The sequence below is a fragment of the Malaclemys terrapin genome, chromosome 5 (assembly GCF_027887155.1).
Source record: "Malaclemys terrapin pileata isolate rMalTer1 chromosome 5, rMalTer1.hap1, whole genome shotgun sequence".
Lineage (NCBI taxonomy): Eukaryota > Metazoa > Chordata > Testudines > Emydidae > Malaclemys > Malaclemys terrapin.
The window spans coordinates 120012538-120033653 of record NC_071509.1 but is presented as its reverse complement, the minus strand read 5'-3'; the positions used below and the strand labels follow the sequence as shown (position 1 = coordinate 120033653).

Sequence of the window (21116 nt, the reverse complement as noted above, 5' to 3'; positions counted from 1 at the left end):
GTGAGGCAGACTTGTTAAGGTAGGTGTCTTAGGCCTGGAATATTACACATGTGAATGGTGGGGGGTTTGATGACATTTTTATTCCAGCAGAAGTCAGTGTAGCTGCAGTGATACCAGCAAAAAAAGCATTTTTGGTAGTATAGCCTTTTTTGTTGGGGGAACTGGTGGAAATTATACTTGCAAAAAGTATGTCTACAGTAGAAAGATATGCCAGTGTAGCTACAGTGGCAAACTTTTTCTAGTGCAGGCCTGGCCTTAAAAATATAGCAGTTGAAAATGTGATCATGAAGTAATTGCCCTTTTTATAATTGGGGGGGAACTAATATTTACCTGGGCCAATGAATGTGTGAGCTTAATGGAACTACTCATGCATGTTTGCAGTAGCAGGGGGAGGGATGTAACTCAAATCTGGGTTTTGCTCTCATATGAGTAAGTACAGAATCATGCTGCAAAACTGGCTTCTCAGATCTCTAAACAAGGCAGAAGACAGTGCTGTTGGTTGCTTTACTGTGGTTTTTAAAATCAGAAGCTTGAGTAGCCTCTAGTAGCAGCAGTTGCCTATGACAATTAACTTACATTCTGAATAGTAGGATTTGAACATAATGGCATAAGCCTTTAAATATGCATTTTTTTTTCAAGTCTAGGGGTTTAGTTGCATATACCCTATTTTAAACCTTTTCCAGATGTAAGACATTACCACAAACTTTTAGTTCACTCACTGAACTTACCTCTACCGCATCATTTAAGACAATAGCTGAGAAACATACATTATTTTGGGCCTGGGCTCCTTGCAAAAACAAATGCATAGAGAGAAAATTGCCAGACTAACAACAAAACAAAGTCAGTTTTAATTTAAGCAGAGTTACTATTAAAAAGCTAAAAAGAGAAGCACTTACTGTTGTAGAAGTGCCCCCTCTTTTACAATGTGCTGTTTCCAGGCTCCAGACTTATCCGTTCCCAAGAAATATTTATATCTCTTGAACACAAAAACAAGGAGTCAGTTTTCAGATATGAACCTGTTATAAGTGACATGACAACTACCAAGAGCAAAAAGCTAAACTGCAATTACTTTGCTGAAAAATCCTCTTCAAATCATTCACATAGGATCAAAAGCTAGATGAATATTTACCTTAGATAATTGATTATAATGCATATGCTTTTTAACGGATACAGACAAATGTGAGTGCCCAGCATAACACCAGCCTTGCTGAATGTTTTAACAAGATGTACCAGGTAAGGGGGAAGAGATCATTTTAGTTGCATAAGTCGTGGAGGGATCATAATATACAAGTCAGTGTTTTGCTCCTGTGTAGAGCAAAGCATATGGATGTTAGAATCATAGGGCCAGATTCTCAACTGAAGTCAGTGGAGCTATGCCAGTTTGTGCCATCTGAGGATCTAGCCCAATTATCTATAGGAACATTTCTATCTTTACCTTTTCATAACTTAATAATTTTATCTGTTTAAATATTTCCTTGTGCAGCTTCCAGGAAACCCAGTGAATCAAATAAGATAGGGGACCCCTTTTAACTGCCCTCAGGAGGAAGAGATCACCTTCACCAATACACACCATCTACACGAAGTAGTGAGGGAAAGCAGTAAAGCCAGACCCATGTGTGGAGGAGGAATGACTTAACTGACTGGTCCTGCATGAAGTCTAGCCAGCATTTAACGCTTCCTGCTCAGAGGACAGCATGACTCATCTGCACTGAATGCAGAGTTTATGCACAAGTTTTGGTCCACCTGGACTGGAAACAGACAGACTTTGGCCCTTTTGAGGGTCCAAAAGAGCTGTAGTCACAAATAGAAACAGATGCTGCATGGCCCTGAGTAGGCTTGGGGATAGATCCTGTAAATGGATCTGCACAGGTGGGGCCCTGCAGCCACGTGGAGCCCCACTGTTCTCAATGGGGTCCAATAGTGCCCCCACATGCAATAAATTACGGGAGTGGGCCTTGTTGAGTCAGAAGTTCCCATTTTCTAGTAAAACTGCACTTCAATGTAATGCAGTTTGATTTATGAACACTTGGAAGAACACTTTACAGTTGGCCAGCTAAGTTGGCCACCAAGTCCCCCACATGAATGCGCTGGTTGTGTTGAAACCCAGTTTAAGATATTTCAGCTCAAACATTGTCTTAGTCTTTCTTAATTGTGGTGCAATGCTACAGCAGCCACTTTTGCAGGAACTGTTGCTACTTGGAACATCAGTGCATCAAAATATTTCAATAGGAGTGATTTCATTTAGTTCTTCCCTGGCTGCAAATTGATAGGACATAATAGTCCCACACAAGCTTGAATAATCTTAAGCAAATTGTCACAAACATACCCACAACAACCTTGTAAAAGTTATTTCACATTGTAATGTGGTTACTTGCCTTACTGGTTGCTGCCTCAGTTTCCCTCAGGTAGAGTAGCCTGCAGTCTCCTCCTAGTGGATGAGTGATTGGGGTTCAGCCATCTGACCAAACCTCAGAATCCTTCCCCTTTTGGTGCCTAACAAAACAACGCAGCCAAACAAAACAGCTCTTCTCCCGGTTAATGCAAGGTTGCTCTCCGTGGGCTGAATGGTCTTCACCCACCCCAAACCCACAGCTTTTTACTTACCCTGTTAACTCAGGTGTAACTCCATAGTGTGATCAGCCCCTCCCCACACCCAGTAAATAGGCCTTTGCTCTCACCAAGCTTAATGGATACTTACCTTGATGCTACAGGGTTGAAAGAATTGCTCCCTCCCTTGCTAGAAGCCCCCAAATAAAGACTTGCCTTACCACTGAGCCTCCAGCCCACACCAGTGCTGTATTGCTTCAGGTCTGTTCCTTCTTGACTCACTCCTCTCACAGGCTTTTTTTCCCCCACATCCTTCCATCACTGCTCTCTGGACAAGAGCTCTTCTCTTGGATTCAGCACCTCCAGCAGCTCTCTCACTTGAGAGCTATAGAAAGCTCCTTATATAGTCCTGGTAGTCACATGATGCTCCTCGGTCACCTGATCTCTCCGGGGCTAGTCTGGGCTCCCTATAGACTACATTTCTCAGCATTCCATTGCTTTAAAGGGCTGAGTCCTGTTAGCACCCATTAGGGTGACCAGATGTCCCGATTTTTGGGTCTTTTTCTTCTATCGGCTCCTATTACCCCCCACCCCCGTCCTGATTTTTCACACTTGCTGTCTGGTCACCCTAGCACCCATGCTAGCGGCACCCATTCTTAAAGGCGCACACGTTTTCAGATTTCCCTCAGTCCTCTGAACGTACAAAACTATTAAAGTTTAACCAGGTAAAGTTTTCCTTTTTGAATCAAACTTTTGAAGCAACTTCTGTTAGGGATCCTGAAACCCTTTCTGAATATACAGAAGATAAAATTTCTGCTCCAAGATGTATTCAAAAAATAATTCTTCACTTTTGCCAATTCAGGACACCTCAATGACAACTATTTAGTTAAACTGAAATGCTCAAGAATCTGTGAATTATTTATGTCCCTTATCCTTGAGAAAGGGACCCTGACAGAGCTACCGCAACCTGTTTCCATTTTCTCCATTTGATCACAGTGAATCAATTTTTGATTCACAATATAAAATTAAAAAGAATCTGAGGTTCAAGGATTTGATTTGCTCTTAATCAAAAGAAATCCCTATGACAACGTACACTTTTATGTGTTTATGAAACACTGTTTGGAATAGCCATCCTACGTGCATATGAGGTACAAGAAGCAACAGCTCATAAGGTAGTCAATGATATGGGATAGATGCATAGCTTTCAAAGCAGAGAGAAATGTACTTACCTAGTAACTATAGTTTCCCTTCAAGTTTTGCCTGTCTAAATCCCCACTCTTGGGAAGCTTCTACCCCCAACATGCGAGCTCAGGGTCTTCTATTCAGCGATACTGTGGTAAGCATTGATTGCAGACCTATCCCCAGTGAGCAACTCCTTCCCTTCAGTCCCTTATCACCGAGTCCACAGTTGATCTCATAGGACTCAGGCCTTGTTGTCAATATGATCTGCTTTATGCCTTGTGCCTCATGTGATTGTGAATAACATGGCACTGACAACTGCATGGGAGCTGGAAGCACAATCCTGAAAGATGTTTGATCTCTTTCAGCCCCAAGACCTAATGGACTGGAATTCTTACTTATGGAAGCAGTTTCTCTTGTCCTGTCGATTGACGCCAGTCTGGAGCATCCTGCAGCTATGATGAGGGGGTCTTTCATACTGAAGTCTAGTTTGCTTAATGTGCATGCCATACACCTGGTGAAGTCAGAGTTCCTCAGCTTCAGAAGCTGGACAGCCAGGGTGGTACAGAGATCACCGCTGCACTTCATTGGGCTAAAAGGGCCTGATGCCTAGACTCAGTGTTAAGAACTGTATGCAGAGACTCCTGAGAAATGCAGGCCCCTGCTAGGACATCAGATATTTCTGAAAGTGAAAGAAATGCACTACAGAGCTGTAAAGCCATTTAATAGCTATGGATGTATTTTATACGAACCCTTCCAGATTTACACTGAAGTGAAACCCTACAGTGAAAATGCGATGCCACAAAAATAATATGAAACCGCCTAAGTCTGTTTTCGATGAGCACAGGCCACTTCCCATGGGAATGGGTAGAGCAGACTGAAGCCTTCAACAGTCACTTGTCTGCGGTGGTAACTCTTAGGGGCAGAGGCTGAGCAATGCCAATGCTGTTTTAAAATAGTTCCCACAGATTTAAATTTCTAAAGATGGAATTAAAAGTTTTCAACTGTAAAGAAAGAAATATTCTATACACTTCTATAGACTCACAAAACAAGACTAACTATAACGCCCACTTTGCTATTATTTGGAAAGATATTTCAGGGCCAATTGTCATGCTGTAACACATAACCAGTAGAGGGCGCTGACAAGCCACAACTACAGTAGAACTTCAGCATTACGACCACTAGAGATACAAACTGGCCAGTCAACCACACAACTCATTTGGAACAGGAAGTACACAATCAGGCAGCAACAGAGATGGGGGGGAAAAAAAAAAGAGTGGGGGGGGGGGAGAGAGAAAAAAAGAAGCAAATATAGCTTCTTACTGTTAATGAATTGCTAGCACAGAGAGGGGCTTTAAAAAAAAACCCAATAAACCACAAGTGTCATCACTCCTTAGAATAATTGGTGCTGAATTCTGACACCCTTGCTTGAAGCCCTGACTTTTGCATACCATCTACTCCACACACAGTCCTATTAGAGTCAACTTGTGGACTCTGCAGAGTAAGGTACTGCATACAGGATAGCAGAATCTGGCCCTTGATGAATTTTACAAACAGAGTTGAACTAAATCTTGCTCAAGAACTGCTCACATAAACTAAAATTCAGTTGATTATTGATATTCAGAAGCCTTGGTATTCAAAGCTTTTGTAAGTACACAGCTAAAATTACAGAATATTGTTATTATTTCCTGATTGGATGACCTAACTTTTATAAATTATTATAAATTACTTCTGCTTCTACAAATTTTGTTTCTGGATTAGAGGAATCTCTGCTGTGATCTTGAAATGTGCTGTTTGGGAACAATTATATTGGTAGACAAATATTTGCAACAATGAATAACAAAGAGGAACAGGCCAAATCAAAAACTCTGGTTTTAATCTGGGAAACTGTTTAAACAGATTTTTTTTAATTACAGGTAAAACAAGTTTTAAAAGTCTCAGCAAACAACCAACATTTCCATAACATTTGTTTTTCATAATACTGGGATTTAACTAGTCATCCTGTTGGTGACTTCTAAGTAGCAAATTCAGTATCTGGCTTGGTAGCACTGGAAACAAAAGCAAGAAAGGTTTAGGCATCAGCAATACAAACTTTCCCTGATCTGCTCTACTAACATCTCAAACTGTGATCTAGAAACATCATGTTGATAGGAAAGGGAGAGCAATTTGGTTTTTCCTTGCCAGTCCCTTTCTGAGGCTGCTAACAAAGAAGCCCATTGTGCTAGAGGTTTGTGTGAGGTGATCATTGTTCCATTAGGGACTGGAGTGAGTCAGATTACTTTCAAATAGGCCACCAGTCAGTCATCAAATAATAATTCAGTCAATTAACCTGTTCAGCTTGGATTAGAACCAACAACCTGTAACTCTAAGATACTCCCTGTTGAATGCAGCTTAGTTTTAAAAGTGATTTCAGTCTACATTATTTTGTGCTGACGCTTTCTTCTGACACTTGGCATACAATTTTGCAAACCTAAATCCTTTATTCTAGATGCTCCATTTTAGTTCTCTTCTGGCTGCTTTTGCCACATCTGTATTTGTTTTGTGAACCTTTGTGTGTTCTCTTGGCTGGAACTGGCAAAAGATATAGCAATGCTAGCCAGGAGATTTAACTTTTATTTGCAGTGTTTTCTTGGCTCTGTCAGCAAGTTCAGTGCTGCTGTCGCTTCTTGACATTTTAAAGAGACTCTTTTTGGCTTCCTGGGTCAGTTTCATCTTCAATCTCTCCTAATAGAAACAAGTATGCAGACAGCCATGGAATTTCTGCCACAAGGGAAGGACTTGGCCCGCCAAAAGGGTGAGCAGAAGCTGTCACACTTCATCATTTTAAAGTAACAAAAATAAATAGTTGCTCTTTTTCCCCCTTCAACCTGTGTCCAGCAATTCGCTTTCATCTGAACTGGCTTAGACCAGTTTTAAAGATTTTCCACTGGAACCATAACTTGATCTTTTAATTGTTGTGCAGAGCCTACATAAAGGGTTGCTGAAGCCAATGTTCACATATTGCTGGAGGTCCCCTGGAGGCGTGCTATGGACCAGGGAAGCAGGCAAGCATTCATACTTGTGCCTGGATGTCTTGCTTTCTGAGGTGCCCCTACTACCCTGTTTCCCCGAAAATAAGACATCCTCCGAAAATAAGGCCTACTTACAGTTTTGCCTCTCGTTGTAATATAAGGCATCCCCCCGATAATAAGACCTCCCCGATAATAAGGCATCCACCGATAATAAGGCATTTTTCATTTCTGAAAAATAAGACATCCCCTGAAAATAAGACCTAGCGCATCTTTGGGAGCAAAAATTAATATAAGACACTGTCTTATTTTCGGGGAAACAGGGTAATCTGGCTATGTACCAGAAGAATTTCTCTAATGCTTATTAAATTAATGGTCCCCAAAATTAGTGCTCTAAGAAGGAAACTATGCAGTTATAACTGTGCCTGGGTGTAGCAGAGAGACTTGCTTACGATTACATAGCCAATAAGAAAATGTTTCCATGTCTTCATTTGCTTGATGGATTATGGGTCACTCAGGCCAAGAACCATAAGTAAATTGTCTCCCCTTCCGCACACATTTTGCAAGAGTGAAAAAAAAAAAAAATAGAACCGTGCACGTCAGCGCACCTAATCCAGCATGGGCCACTGGGATGTACTGGTAAAGCCATGCACTGTCCTGACACAACCTATGTCAGCATGGTGACAGAACAACAGCCAGCTGAATCAAACAGAGCAGATTACAGCCATCCAAATCACTGTACTTAGCAGTGGACCAGAACATCACTCCAGAAAGCTGGCTTTCCCCTTTGTCCTCTCCCACCATCACGTTCTGGAAGTGGTTGGCAAATCAGAGGAAGTGCAGGGCTGAATTTCCAGAAAGGAGAGGAAAAAGGAGATATTGCTGCCCAAATAGCCTTCCTTTCTTGTAGCTGTGTCGGGGCACCACAGCTGCTACCATTTCTTCTGTATCACAAACCACCACCTTCTCCCCCAGAGGCCTCTGTGGCTCTGCTCTTGTCTACATGTAGTCTCTCATCTCCTCCACTTCCTGCAAGTCCCACTTTGTTCTCCTTCACCCAATTTGGTTTCCGAGCCCTCTTCCATGATACACAAAGGTATGGCACTGAAACAGTGTTAGTTCATGATAATCCCCGAGGCCTGGGATCAGCCCCTTGCCAACATAGCAGAAAGCTACATTCATCTCCATCTTCAATTAACTACTGACCATCCATCTTTTCTGCATTCCCTCACCACATTGTGCACATTCTTTCCCTGCCTGTAATGTCTGCTTCCATCTGTGCTTTCAGACTAAGCCCTTCAGGGTAGGGCTCCACTAACATATGCCAAAGCTCCCTCCCATCACAGCCTAGAAGAAACTAACCTCTTGGGTAAGGTGTTCACGCTTAAAGGCCACGCCCCATTCCAGGCACACACTTGCCATGTTTTGTAATGTCTGTATCAGTGCTTTTAAGCCTCTAAACCAGGGGTGGCCAACCTGAGCATGAGAAGGAGCCAGAATTAACCAATGTACATTGCCAAAGAGCCACAGTAATAGGTCAGCAGGCCCCCATCAGCTCCCCCGCCCCCACTTCCAGCGCCTCTTGCTCCCTCCCCTCACCTCCCGATCAGCTGTTTCATGGCCTGCAGGAGGCTCGGAAGGGGCGGGGAGAGAGGAACGAGGGCACAGCAGGCTCAGGGGAGGGGGCGGAAAGGGGTGGAGTGGGGGCAGGGCCTGTGGTAGAGCCAGGAGTTGAGCAGTGAGCAACCCCTGGCACATTGGAAAGTTGGCGTCTATAGCTCCAGCCCAGGAGTCGGTGCCTGTACAAGGAGCCGCATATTAACTTCTGAAGAGCCGCATGTGGCTCCGGAGCCACAGGTTGGCCACCGCTGCTCTTAAACCCTTTGGGACCCATTCTAAGTTTGGCACTGATGTTCTATTGTACAGCTTTGTGTACACATACTGTGCTACGTAAAGTAACTAAACAGACAAGTCTCAGCTTTGGAGCCTTATCTCCAAAGTACCCACCAGCCTGCTGATCTTCAGGGAATGCTGCCACGCCTATGTTTTCACCCAGGCATTTGAGGAGGTGGAAGCCCTAGGAGTATTGATGTTTAGTTTTTGGTTAAGGGTTAGTTGCTAATTTAGTTGAGACCGTTTTGCTAAGTTAACTGCCAAAGGTGCTTGAATAAATGTAACCAGGTGCCTATTTTGCATCTTTTGCTATAAAACTAAATAGACAACAAACATAGCATCGGACCTATGAAGTCAAAGCGAGAGAGACACAGACACACACACCTTGGGGGTACAGATCCTTTCTGAGGCCCCGACTCAGCAAAACATTTAAGCTCATGGGCCTAGATTCTCCAAAAAATTTAGACGCCTACCTCCCAGATCCTTAACTTCCACTGAAAACAAGAGGGACTTAAGCATGTGCCTTAGTACTTTGCTGAAGTGAGGCCTAAGGGTCTAACCAAACTGAAATATTAAGGGAGTGGGTTAAAAGTAAACTGTAAATTAAGAAACAGCAATTTGATACCTGGTCTTGTTATTGGGTGAGATCAAATCACCCCAGTAAAACTCCTCTCTCTGATTATTTTCATGAGTACAATGCATGCAGCCAAAAGGCGGTTACACAGCACAATCCCATCAACATGAAACAATAATACTTTGCCCTTAGTGAATGAAGTCTCCAACCACATAGCTCAGCCTCACAATATCCCTAGGAGGTAGAGAAGTATCACATGGGAAACTGGAGCACAAAGCGGGTGAAAGTGACTTGCTCATGTTCATGAAAACTAATTTTTTCCCCCTAAACATGTTTTATCTTTACACGTTCCACCCTGACATCTCTAGTCAAAAGAATTTAACACACAAATAAATCAAAATTTCCTTTAATATGTGTGTGTGTGTGTATATATATATATAGAGAGAGAGAGAGAGAGAGAGCAATTCATCCTTGATACAGAGAACAACAAACAGAAGATCTGTGGCACATTTCTTTGGAGAAATCTTTCACATATTTTTTCCCTTAATGGATAAACTAAGTTTTATCACAGATCTGGTTTGAGTCTCTTGAAAGGACTGAATAAGGCAGCTAAATCTTATTCACAGAAACCCCAGAATGCAATATCATTGCAAAATATATCAATTCCCCCTTCTGGTTTTCTTTACACATCTTCCCATAAGAGGCTTCATCTCACAAGGTGCTGAACACCCTCAACTCCCAATGAAGCCGACAGGCGTCGAAAGAGCTCAGCACCTTTCGGAATTGGGCTCCAAGACCACACCCGTGCCCCATTACACGTGAAGAACTGCTGATGAGGAGAGATGATTAAGGACAATTCAACATTGCTACTTTTAAGGAAGACCAGTGTTCCCCATTCATAAACTAGACAATTTATTTTTAAAAACTAAAAACACACACACAAAAAACCATTGAGGGTGATGCCAACACTTGATTTACCCACTAAAACAATGGGGGAGAGGAAGAAGCCACCCTGCTTGAGCACATCCAAAACACAATCACACTGCAACAATCTGGACAGAAAAAGACCGTGTACTTGTCAACTGAATGGACGTACAGTAGTTTATCAATATGCCATGATTCACTCTCAGCCTGGACCGTTGGCAACATTAATACTGCCTGTGCTATCGTCCTGTAACAAAAATCACGTAACAAAAGAAAAACACTATTCTTAAGACCTTCACCCTTCTGCCTTCATTCTGAAAATTATATTTCACTGCTGAGCATCAGAATTCCCTAACCCTCAGACTCTCCAGGCTTTCTGAAAGAAAACTAGACCATTCTCTATGTAATTCAAAATAGCTAGCAAAACTACTGAAAACAGCTCATTTCAGGGAGTTTACCATGATTCCTATGGCAAGCAAAAGGTTTACAAACTTGAACATCATCTTAGAAATACTTTTTGATTATGACAGACCATGCATGGAATCTAAACATTGACAAGAACCAGACATTCCCCCAGTGGACAGACATGCACCTTCAATTTATCAAAAAAATAAACTTATAAAGAGAGACATCAGTTGGGTTGCATTTTCGTTTTTGTTTGCTTATTTAACGAGGTCAAACAACATTGCTGCTTTGTGAGGAGATGAAATACTGGCCCCAAAGAAAAAGTCAACCTCTGCTTTACTAAGTGGGAGAGGGGGAAAAACCTGATACCTTAATAAGACAGATCCATGCAAAACAGGTGGCAATCTGGTGCAGCTAGTATTCATACAGTTCATAGCTTCAGAAAAGCAGATAATATATGAAAACAAATTCAGAAATGCTGTTGCTGGCCCAGGAATACTGTTGATTTATGGTGGTTACTAACAGTGCAGTGGATACAAAGCAAAGTTTTGCCAAAAAGATAATGTAGTGTTTGGAGAAAGGTATGGGGCTCAGAGATTGCATTCAAACTCATTGCAGCTGTTTGGCTTCACAGCCAAAAAAGTATTATTGGCCTCCAAAAGGGAATGGGACAAGCAGAGTCAAAGAAGAAAAAAAATACAAGTCTTAACTATAAGATGAAGCAAACTCAAAATAAATTATGCATCATTTCATAATTAGGTTTGGTCAATAAAAGGTCAATAAATACATCAAAGAACAAACATTTCTTTAAAATAACCCTCATAATACATTACCAGGAAAACCTACCCTCATGAAAAGTCAGGCCAATTTGATTGGACCCACACTCTCTCTGCAAATAGGCTTCTCTGCACTGTACATACTTATAGGCTTTGTCCAGTCTACATATTTCATCTTTTGTTTTCAGCTTAATATGATCATACTAAAGTGCAGGGGAATTCTGGCACTACCATTTTATCCTCTGCTCTGTTTAGTGTAAGACTTCAAACTGGTGAGGGAAATAGAAATGGAGAACCTGGGAATAAGAAATCTCACCACAAGTTAATGAAATAGCATAGCATCGAATTCTCAGTTGGAGTAAATAGGTGCATTGATTTAATGGAGCTGTGCCTACGTACACCTGCCGAGGATCTGGCCCATTGAGTGGAAGGTTGTTTCTCAGAGACTGGTACTTAGTGCTGGCTTTCATGTTCCCATTTCTGGAGTATAAAAGACGACAGAGAATTATAGTGATGAGCAAAAATTGTTGTGCAAAGAATCAAAATTTCCCCACCTTCATATTCAATATTCTTGGGGGAAAAAATCCTTATAACAAAAATGTACAAGTGATTTCTCTTGCTTTTTACTTAAAGTCTGAAAATGGCTGTTTCCTACCTCATTTGCTGTAGGTGATTTCAAAATTGATCTGCGCCCTTCTTAATCTTCTTATGCATTTCCTTTCCTTCACCCCTCCATCCCCACCTTTTTTGCTTTTCCCCAGTGGAGTTTGATCAATACTCAGTAAAACAATTCTCATTATGAAACAGGGAGTTGGGGTGGGGCTTTTTTTTGGACAACCAGGTTATAAATCATCCATTTCATTCAGTTTAAGTGTCTCCAGGAGGGACAGATAAGAACATAGCTATCTCTGAAACAGCACCCTACCACCTTACCAAAACCAAACCAAAGCTACCCCAGACATCCTAGGAGTGCCAAAACCAAAAGCAATTTTTCACAGGGTCTTTTCTTAGACTACAGAAATCTAAATCAATCTCTGGATGCAAGTTTAATTCCATCCTGCTTGAAACATTAGCTTCAATGAATTCACTCCCAATTACTAACATGAATGAGTGCAGAATCAGGCTCATTGTGCCTGGGTTGCGATGAAAGTAGCATAAGCTGCTAACCTGGGCATGAGTGTTTCATATTTTAAATTTTAGCTTTATGGTCCTTTTTTGTTTTCCTACTTCAATAAAAGTCTTGTCTTTGGAATTTTAAACGTGCAGTGAAAAAAATGCATTAGCTTAAAAAAATCCTTTATATTTTTATATTTGTAACAGCAATAGATCTCATGAATATTAAACTGGGTTCAGCAGCCTCTACATATTACAAACTACATAAAAAAGGGGTCCACCATTAGGAAATATTCTCTTGGGTGCAATGCATGTTGCAAAAATGACCTGAATTATATCACAATAGTGCCTACAGATATGCAAAAAATCATCCTTCCCAGGAACAATTACATTCTCAACACAACACAGAAAGGAAAAGAAAACCCAAACACAAACAAGCATAAGGCCACTCAAGAGAAACAAACGCCCTCTCTCATTGATTCTGGAGATAACAGAAATTGAAAATGGAGGAAGCACTCAGACTGAGTGATGACAATCACAACTTTGGGCATCAGGAAACCAAATCTGAGGCAGTCGGAACTCTCCTCTCCACAGTGTTTTATAAATATATTACTACAGGGGTCGGCAACCTTTCAGAAGTGGTGTGCCAAATCTTCATTTATTCACTCTAATTTAAGGTTTCGCGTGCCAGTAATACATTTTAACGTTTTTAGAAGGTCTCTTTCTGTAAGTCTATAATATATAACCAAACTATTGTTGTATGTAAGGTAAATAAGGTTTGTAACATGTTTAAGAAGCTTCATTTAAAAATTAAATTAAAATGCAGAACACTGCCCCCAGACCAGTGGCCAGGACCCAGGCAGTGTGAGTGCCACTGAAAATCAGCTTGCGTGCCACCTTTGGCATGCGTGCCATAGGTTACCTACCCCTGTTTTACTACATTACAGTGTGGATGAGGATTACAGTGTTGTTTACTCACTGAGTGAGCACTGCTTTCTCCCATATCATGCCTTGAAACATGTTCATGGCATGAGCATAGCACCCCACAACCACAAATCTGGTCTTCCATTATTGCTTTTAACTGATTTGTTACACTATTTTAAAAAATGCCCATACCTTTGCCTCTGAACAGCCATTCACAAACCAGTCAGTATTGGACATGATATAGGATCTCATCAAATATCCTACATCTATTACATTAGAATGCAGGGCTGATGTCTGCATGTTGCAATGCTCCCGTCTCTCAGAATCTTTGGATTTCAGCCACCAGGTCTTTATACAACCGGAAAGGGCAATAAGTGTTAAATACAGAACTTCAAAGAGCATCTTCAAGTACAGCAAGTTATGCTTAAATAAAAATAATTTAGAAACAAAACACTGCCATGCAGAGTGAGAAGGGCAGCTAGCGACTGCCTCTACGACAGGTTGAGAACTTGAGGACTCTCACAGCAACTCAATGAACAGGTTACTTCATTTAATATTTATTTTATTTCCCCACATGAACGAATCAATCAGTTTGGAAATTCCATCACACACAGGGCAGAAAAGGTTATTTACACGATGGACACACACCCCAAAATAAATTTAAATGTACAGATTTATACCTGGAACGAAGGATGGGGGGAGGGATGGGGACAAGAACAAAACAAACAAAAACAAAAAAGGACTTTGCCTTTTTAAACAATATTGCAGTCAAACTCTGACTCCATAATAGAAGAGCTCTATGTCTCCAGTGTGAATGGGGCTTTCGAACTATTAAATAATGGCATCTTAGATATAGAATATTTGACAATTTAAATACATTAATTACTTCTAAATAAATATTGCATGGGAAGGCTGCTGCCTTGCGACTGCTGCCCCCTTCACGCCTCACAGGACTCGCTCTTATCTCCACCTTTTCTTTTTTGCAATGGCAAATACTATTTCATTTTTTTCTTGCTCCTCCCTAAAGGCCTGGCCCAGGGCCCACTGAAGTCAATGTCTATCTTTCCCTCTACTTAAATGGGCCTCAAACCTGGCTCTAGGCTGAAGATGGGTAGCATTTTCTTCCTAATTAATATTTATGGGAGTCCCTACAAAGGGAAATAATAGAATATAGCTTTCTGATTTGTAGTTTGCTCCCTACTGACTACTCTCCACTTATGGAGCCTGTATTGACTATGGGCGTGATCTTGCTCCCACTGAAGTAAATGGGAGGTTTGCTGCCATATTCACTGGGAGCAGGGCTGGGCCCTACATATCACATTTTACAAGAGGGTTTGGATTCGACATTATTTTTGAATTGTTCATAAATAATCCTGTAAGGCAGCGGCTGGCAGCAGCGCCTGTGCATTAAGCGCATCTCCTCTTGACAAGGCCTTTGCCCTTCCACTCCCTTTAGCTAGCTTTCTTGTAGGAACAGCACTATCCAATTAATAAAGTGTTCACAGGTGGGCTTAAGCAGGTCCCTTGAAATCTGGGATCGATGATCAGAGGGCATTCAGGTGGAGCAGTAAGTCAGAAGCAAAATAACAGGCCTCAGCACAATGCACAACCGAAGTCCTGCTTCCAGTTGGGCTGGGCCATCTTGTTTCGGAGGGAGAGTCTGTCTGTGTTGGGATGGAAGTGGCTGTCTGAAGGGTGAAGGGGGGGCTGCAGGAGGGATGTATGTATGGAAGTCACACTGAATCTGGGTCCTCATTTATCCTTAAATCTATTCCTAAGAGTCTCCTCTGGCTGCTGCAGAGTCCCATACTGATTCCTAAGTCAGGTGGTGGTAATAACCCTTTCTTTCCCCTCCTCCTCACCTGTGACATTAAGGCAAGCTGTACTGTAAGACAAAAATAAGAAGAGGATTTCAATCAGTCTGGGACTCCAGCTTGTTAGTTATACTTGGATCAGAACGCAGGCTCCGAAGTGTGCAGAATGGCCTTACTTTTCTATGCCCTTCCCATGCTTCCTGAGAACAAAATTAATGTTAATAAACACCCTGGACTGTGTGCGTTTATTTGAATCAGTTATTCCTTCCAAAAGGAATATGCATGTGTATATATATATATTACTATATATAAAACTGGGAGAGAAATATGGAACTTGCTTCCAATGGTTAGGATGGCTTATCCCTGAAATGAACTACGGCTTTAACAAAGTGGTAAGACATGAGGTTTCTGAAGGTTCCGTGCAGCCAGAGGAGAAGAGAGAGTGGAATGTTCTTGTGCTTATTTCTCTGTTAATGCAAGAGATGGGGACTCGCTTTCTCATAAGGCTCTCCAAAGAGGCATGCTTCCCTTCTGCTATCTACACGGGAGCTTTCTTGGGCCTCATGTTGCAAGGGACTGTCCCAGTCTTATATGGGTCAGGGACACGGTTTTAAAAAGGAACAGCTTTTGGAAATTCAGACCTCTTGCTTATGTTTTATTGAACCCTAAAACCCTCAACAGGCACCTCGGAAAAGGAGTATTGCTTCATTACAGCACACGTATAGATCTGTTTCTATATGGATACACGGTATGTGCAAATGCTTCCTTTTACAATGGGGAAAAGGGGCCAATTCATTGCAAAGGTTTTCCTTTCTGTAAAATCGATATGCACAATTCATTTGGGCATCAGCATTCCCAGCAGTCTAGCATAAGTCGAGTGCTGGTTGAGAGGACTTGAGAGCTAAGGCACACTATTAGATATGAGGATGGCAGAAAGCTTTACACAATAGGAATTCTTTGCCATCTAACTGGATATAAAAATATTGTGAATGTATTCTTCAGTGTTACTGTCATCTGCATAATCATATCTTTAAAAACACAACTTATGGTAAAGAAGAGCTGCTTGCAAATCTAACAAGAATAGCTGAATAGTCATTTGTGTTCCTCTGAAGATAGATTTTGAGTTGCTGGGCAAAACCTAAAGCTTTGCCATGACATGGGAGTATCTCCCATATGAGGGTTACAAGACTTCAGTGCCAAGCCTGCTCTCAGATATCCACTGAAAAAAAATCAATGTGATTGTGTGTGAATATCCAAGGGCAAAATCTGACCCTTTATTTCCAGGTATAGTGAAAGCAGATACCACTTTATGCAGAAGCAATTCCTCCTGATCTAAAGATCTGCAACTCAGCATAATGTTCACGCAATCACAATGAACCATTCTGACTGTCCCTTCCCTTCCCTCCCCTTCATACCCAAACAGCAACAATCTGAGAGGATGCACAGTGACAACTCCCTGCCTTCCTTTCAGAGGAAAACAGAACAATCCTGACATGCTCCTTAACTTCCCCACCCCAACTGTGTTTGACGTACGAGGCCCAAACTAAGCAATACCACAACTGAAACAGTTTGAGAGTTAATGGTTTGCAGTGTGTGTGTGTGTGTGTGTGTGTGTGTGTGTGTGTGTGTGTTTATAGAAAGGAGAAAAAAAAATCAAAGCAATGGTGATCTACTAAGTGAACTTGCAGTGCTGAAGGCAGTGGTTGCAATCAGTTCCAAGAGAATCAGTACAACAGTTGATTTATAAATGCAGGAGGGTATGGTTAGGAAGTGGGCAAGGCAGATTGCTTTGCTGTTTCTAGTTTAACATAATGCTGTTTGGTTCTGTTCAGGTCTCGTCCTCCCCCTGACCTCCCAACTCCGAGGAAGAACAACATACATCATGGATTGCAACTGTGGTTTGCAAAAACACTTCTCTGAACTTTCTGATAGACATGTGACTGCTGTGGCTTTTGAGATGTTGCATAATAACTTTTGGAGGTGGACTTCCTTCTTGTCGGCACTTCTTCACATGTGATTTTTTTCTTGTTGGTTATTCATTTATAGAAATGTTTACAGACCACCAACACATTGAACCTTTCAGACAGTACATTGCACTTTGTCCTTTTAAAGACAGGCATCATCAACTCTGAGGCCTCCCTTCATCTTTTCAAGGCGGCCAAGTGCCACCCTAGAAACACAGTTCAAAAGTTCTCCAGTGTAGTTAGATCCCTTCCATCTTGCTTTATTTTCCCTTCCAGGCGCTTTGTATCCAACGATTCAGCCAGACAGACTGTTTTTGAGGCTTCCAAAGTGCAAAAGAGTTCAAGGTATTAACCACCTTGAGCACCAGTTAAGGCGTATTTGTTTCCAGTCTCAGCCACTGTAAACCCTGCCTAGTGTAGTGTACCAGTTCAGTCATACTACTGTTCAGTGCCAGAGTGCACACCGCTGTACTGAGTTCGGCAAAGAATTCTAGAAAGATGGGAGGGAAAAAGAAAAAAGTGGTTAGTCAGTTTTTACACAGGAGACACATCTGAAGGGAAAAGAGATGCGACAAGAGAAATAACAGAAAATATTTTATAAGAAAGTAACATGATTAAACGCACAAGAAGTTTCATTAGTACATATTAGTGGTGTGTTAAGATGCTTAACACAGGCATAGAACACACCCAATTTACATGCACACACAATATACATTACATAAAACAAAGCAAGCCATGCTAAAAGAAAATTAAGATTGCAAAATCATGCACTTACAAGGTAGGAAATGCCAATTTTCAGTTGCTTGTGCAACTTAAATCGGCTCCCTTGTACCTATGCATTATGATCCTGTCTTTAAGTTACATAATCACATGCTATATTTTGCATAGGACTCCTGCCTTATTCAGTGAATGGGAAGTTATACCCTATTTCTTTGTACCTTCTACGTTCAATTTGTGGCCTCAGGCCTCATTTACCAGATACTATCCAAACTCTGCACTGAATAAAAAAATAATTTCTTCATAGCATTTCTGTGGTGTTTTTGGCTTACTATTGGAGTGCTTTAAACATATAATCAATGTATTTTTCCACACCCTGTGAAGTGAGGTGGTATTATCCTCATTTTACACATGGAGAACAGAGGCACAGCGACTAAGGCCAAAATTGCAAAAAGTGTCCTCTAATTTTGGGTCCAACTTGATATGCCTAGGGCTCGGGTTTTCAGAGCACTTAGCATTTTTATACACCTTAAGTTCAAAGCACCGCTCCAACTGATTTCAACTGCAACTATGAGTGCTCGGCACTTCTGAAAATCTGGCCCCAAGTCCCTCACGCTGGACATCCAGAAAATGAGGAAAACACAATGGGTGACCACCTATGAAAAGTTTGGTTTAAGTGATTCGACCAGCATCACCTAGGAACTCTGTGGCAGAGGCAAGGATAGAATCCAATTCTCCAGGGCAGCATTCAAGTGCCTTAACCATTAAACTATCCTTTTGTCCTCGTGCCTCATCTTCTGCCTTCTTCACTTTCCCCGCAACTTCTGCACCATACAGATAAAAAGCTTCATTCACTGCAGAACCCTGATTCATTCCCTAAGTACTGTCCATTCTGTGCACTACATGAGGCCAGGGTCCCATGGAAAAATAGTATGGTATTACGTAATTAAAGGTTATAGCAATGTATATGCACAAGGGACCTAAATTATGGTTGCAATTTAAAAAAAAAATTGTTTTAATGAAAAAACAAATTCCATCATGTGGAACCATGCTGACCCCCAATAAACATCATCAGCAGGGTTCAGACCTTTACATGCATAGCACAGACCTCTACTATTTGAGTTAACAGAGTAACTGGTAGCAATAGCAGGCTGTTACCCCTTATGTGGGCCAATGGGGTATAAGACACACACTTTGCTAGTGGGTTTCACACCTATTTGCTGATACGCAGGAATGTAGAGCCTCACGACTTCTGAGCTCAATTCTAGGTTCTGTATGGGAGTCTCTCTAGTGGTTAATAACCCTTAAGCCCCTGTGCCCCTAGCTTGTCTCTGTCCCCCTCTGCTCCTACCCACTCTCTGGCTCCTGAAATGCCCTCACTTCCTATTCTCTCCTTTTCCTGTGCCCATCCCCCCGTTCCTCACCTCTCTGCATTCAAATCAGGCTCCCTCCTCCATCTCCGCACTGCCCCGGCACCAGCAAGGGGAGCATTGATAACACAGGGGAGACAGTTCCTGTGGCCCCTGTCAGACAGAAGGAACAACTGCAGGGTAAGTCCTGCTCGGTCCTTACAGTTCTGGGCTGAGCGGGCTCAGTCACTCTATGGGGATGGCACACGCACAGTCCGGTCAGCAGGGAGGAGCTGTGAGGGGTTGGAACACGCTGAGTGTACATGGAATCTTCGGAGAATTTAGCTGCCAAACTCCAACAAGTCTCTGCTGAGCGTGTGCAAATGGATTTTTTTCTCCCAAGAGGCTTGTAAATCAGCCAAATTCAGGTGAATTTTCATAGTGACACACCCCCCTAACATCAGGGCAACCCCCAGGCCAAATTCCAAGCCTTTGCTCCAAAGCATGAAGGTGCCAAATCTTCTCAACGAAATGCTGGTAAGAATTATTTTTAACATGAAAAAAAAAAAAAAAATCACTTCCTTCCCCTCCAGCTCAATTCTGAGAAATGGCTGAACCACTGTATCTGAAACTTCATGAAAAAAATTAGCCTGAGGCAGACACCCGGCATGGAAAATTTCAGATTGAATTGCTCAAGTTTGGCAAAGTTATAAGCAACCGAACACAGGGTTTTATATTGGGAAGTTATAGGCAACCTTCAGTAGAGGCAATGCTATTGGCCTATAGGCATCTTTAAACCCTCAAACTAATCAAGCTTTTTCTCCTACATACAGGGAAGGAAAGAAAAGATTGTAATTTTTATATTTAAACTCTTGAGAGGTGCTTAAATACTCAGGTGATGTACTTATATAGACGTATCCTGGTGTATTCTGAGTACCTTCAGAAACCTGATGCACATCTTAATGAATTACCAAAGCACAGCCTGCTCTGGTGTTGATGGAATTAGAGTATCTATATTTAATTTTTTTTTAAATTTAAAACGACCTAACATTTTTAATGCAGTCTTTCTTTCCCCTTTAAAAATAGTTAGTAGCAGGAGAATATGGTAAAAGAAAGAAATAGGATTCAAGATTCCTTTTTCACTAATATTTCAAATACCCTTGTCTGTAACTTGACTTTTCTTTAAAAGTTTCATGGAGCTCTTTGACCCCTCTCTTACTATACCTCTTTGACTCCTCTCACCATTTTCATGAGCCTCGCTGTCCTGTCAGTTGTGTTTTGAAGCTCTTCAGCCATTTTTAACTGTCACTTTTTACTTCAGAAGCTAAATTCTAAAGTTTACAATATTTACTTTAACATGTACAGATCTTTTTAAAAGTAGCAGACAATTTAAAAGTTGCAGACAAGATTTTCACACCCATGTGTCTGTTATTCCTATTCCCCTGTTCCCCGCATCTAATTTACAAAATGGGTGCATGGATCATCATGAGATGGCAGAGGAGTTCTGTGGGAAGTTTAAGCAGAGATTGGACAGTTCCAAAGAAGTCCAGCTGGCCAGTCAGAACATGACTATTACTTAAATCTGTGACCAAAGCAAGACGTGAATTAAAATAACCTGAAACTGACTTAAACATAAGTTCATGGATAAGAAAACACACAGAAGGGCATATCTTCTGCTGTGCCCAAAAGGAGGAGGGGAGGCCAGAAGAGCCAGTTACAACACCCTGATCTGGGGGATGGTTCTAAGCTGGCCCAGGCATACCCTGGCTGTTCTAAATGACACTCATGGCACATGGCCCATTATAAAAAGCAACAGAGAGTCCTGTGGCACCTTTAAGACTAACAGAAGTATTGGGAGCATAAGCTTTCATGGGTAAGAACCTCACTTCTTCAGATGCAAGAGCATGCAATTAGTAGGTGGCCCATTAT

The 21116-nt window shown here is 41.6% G+C and overlaps 1 protein-coding gene across 6 annotated transcripts in view; it reads right to left on the bottom strand.

Annotated features, from left to right (window-relative positions):
• Nucleotides 1-5581: 5581 nt before the first annotated feature.
• Nucleotides 5582-21116, bottom strand: part of AFF1 (ALF transcription elongation factor 1) — a 177351-nt gene continuing 161816 nt past the window's right edge. For all 6 annotated transcript variants that reach the window (XM_054028841.1, XM_054028842.1, XM_054028843.1 and 3 more), the window contains one exon: nt 5582-17611. In XM_054028841.1, coding sequence (XP_053884816.1) covers nt 17490-17611 — 122 coding nt within the window. In that variant the 3' untranslated portion in view covers nt 5582-17489. The remainder of the gene's footprint in view (nt 17612-21116) is intronic.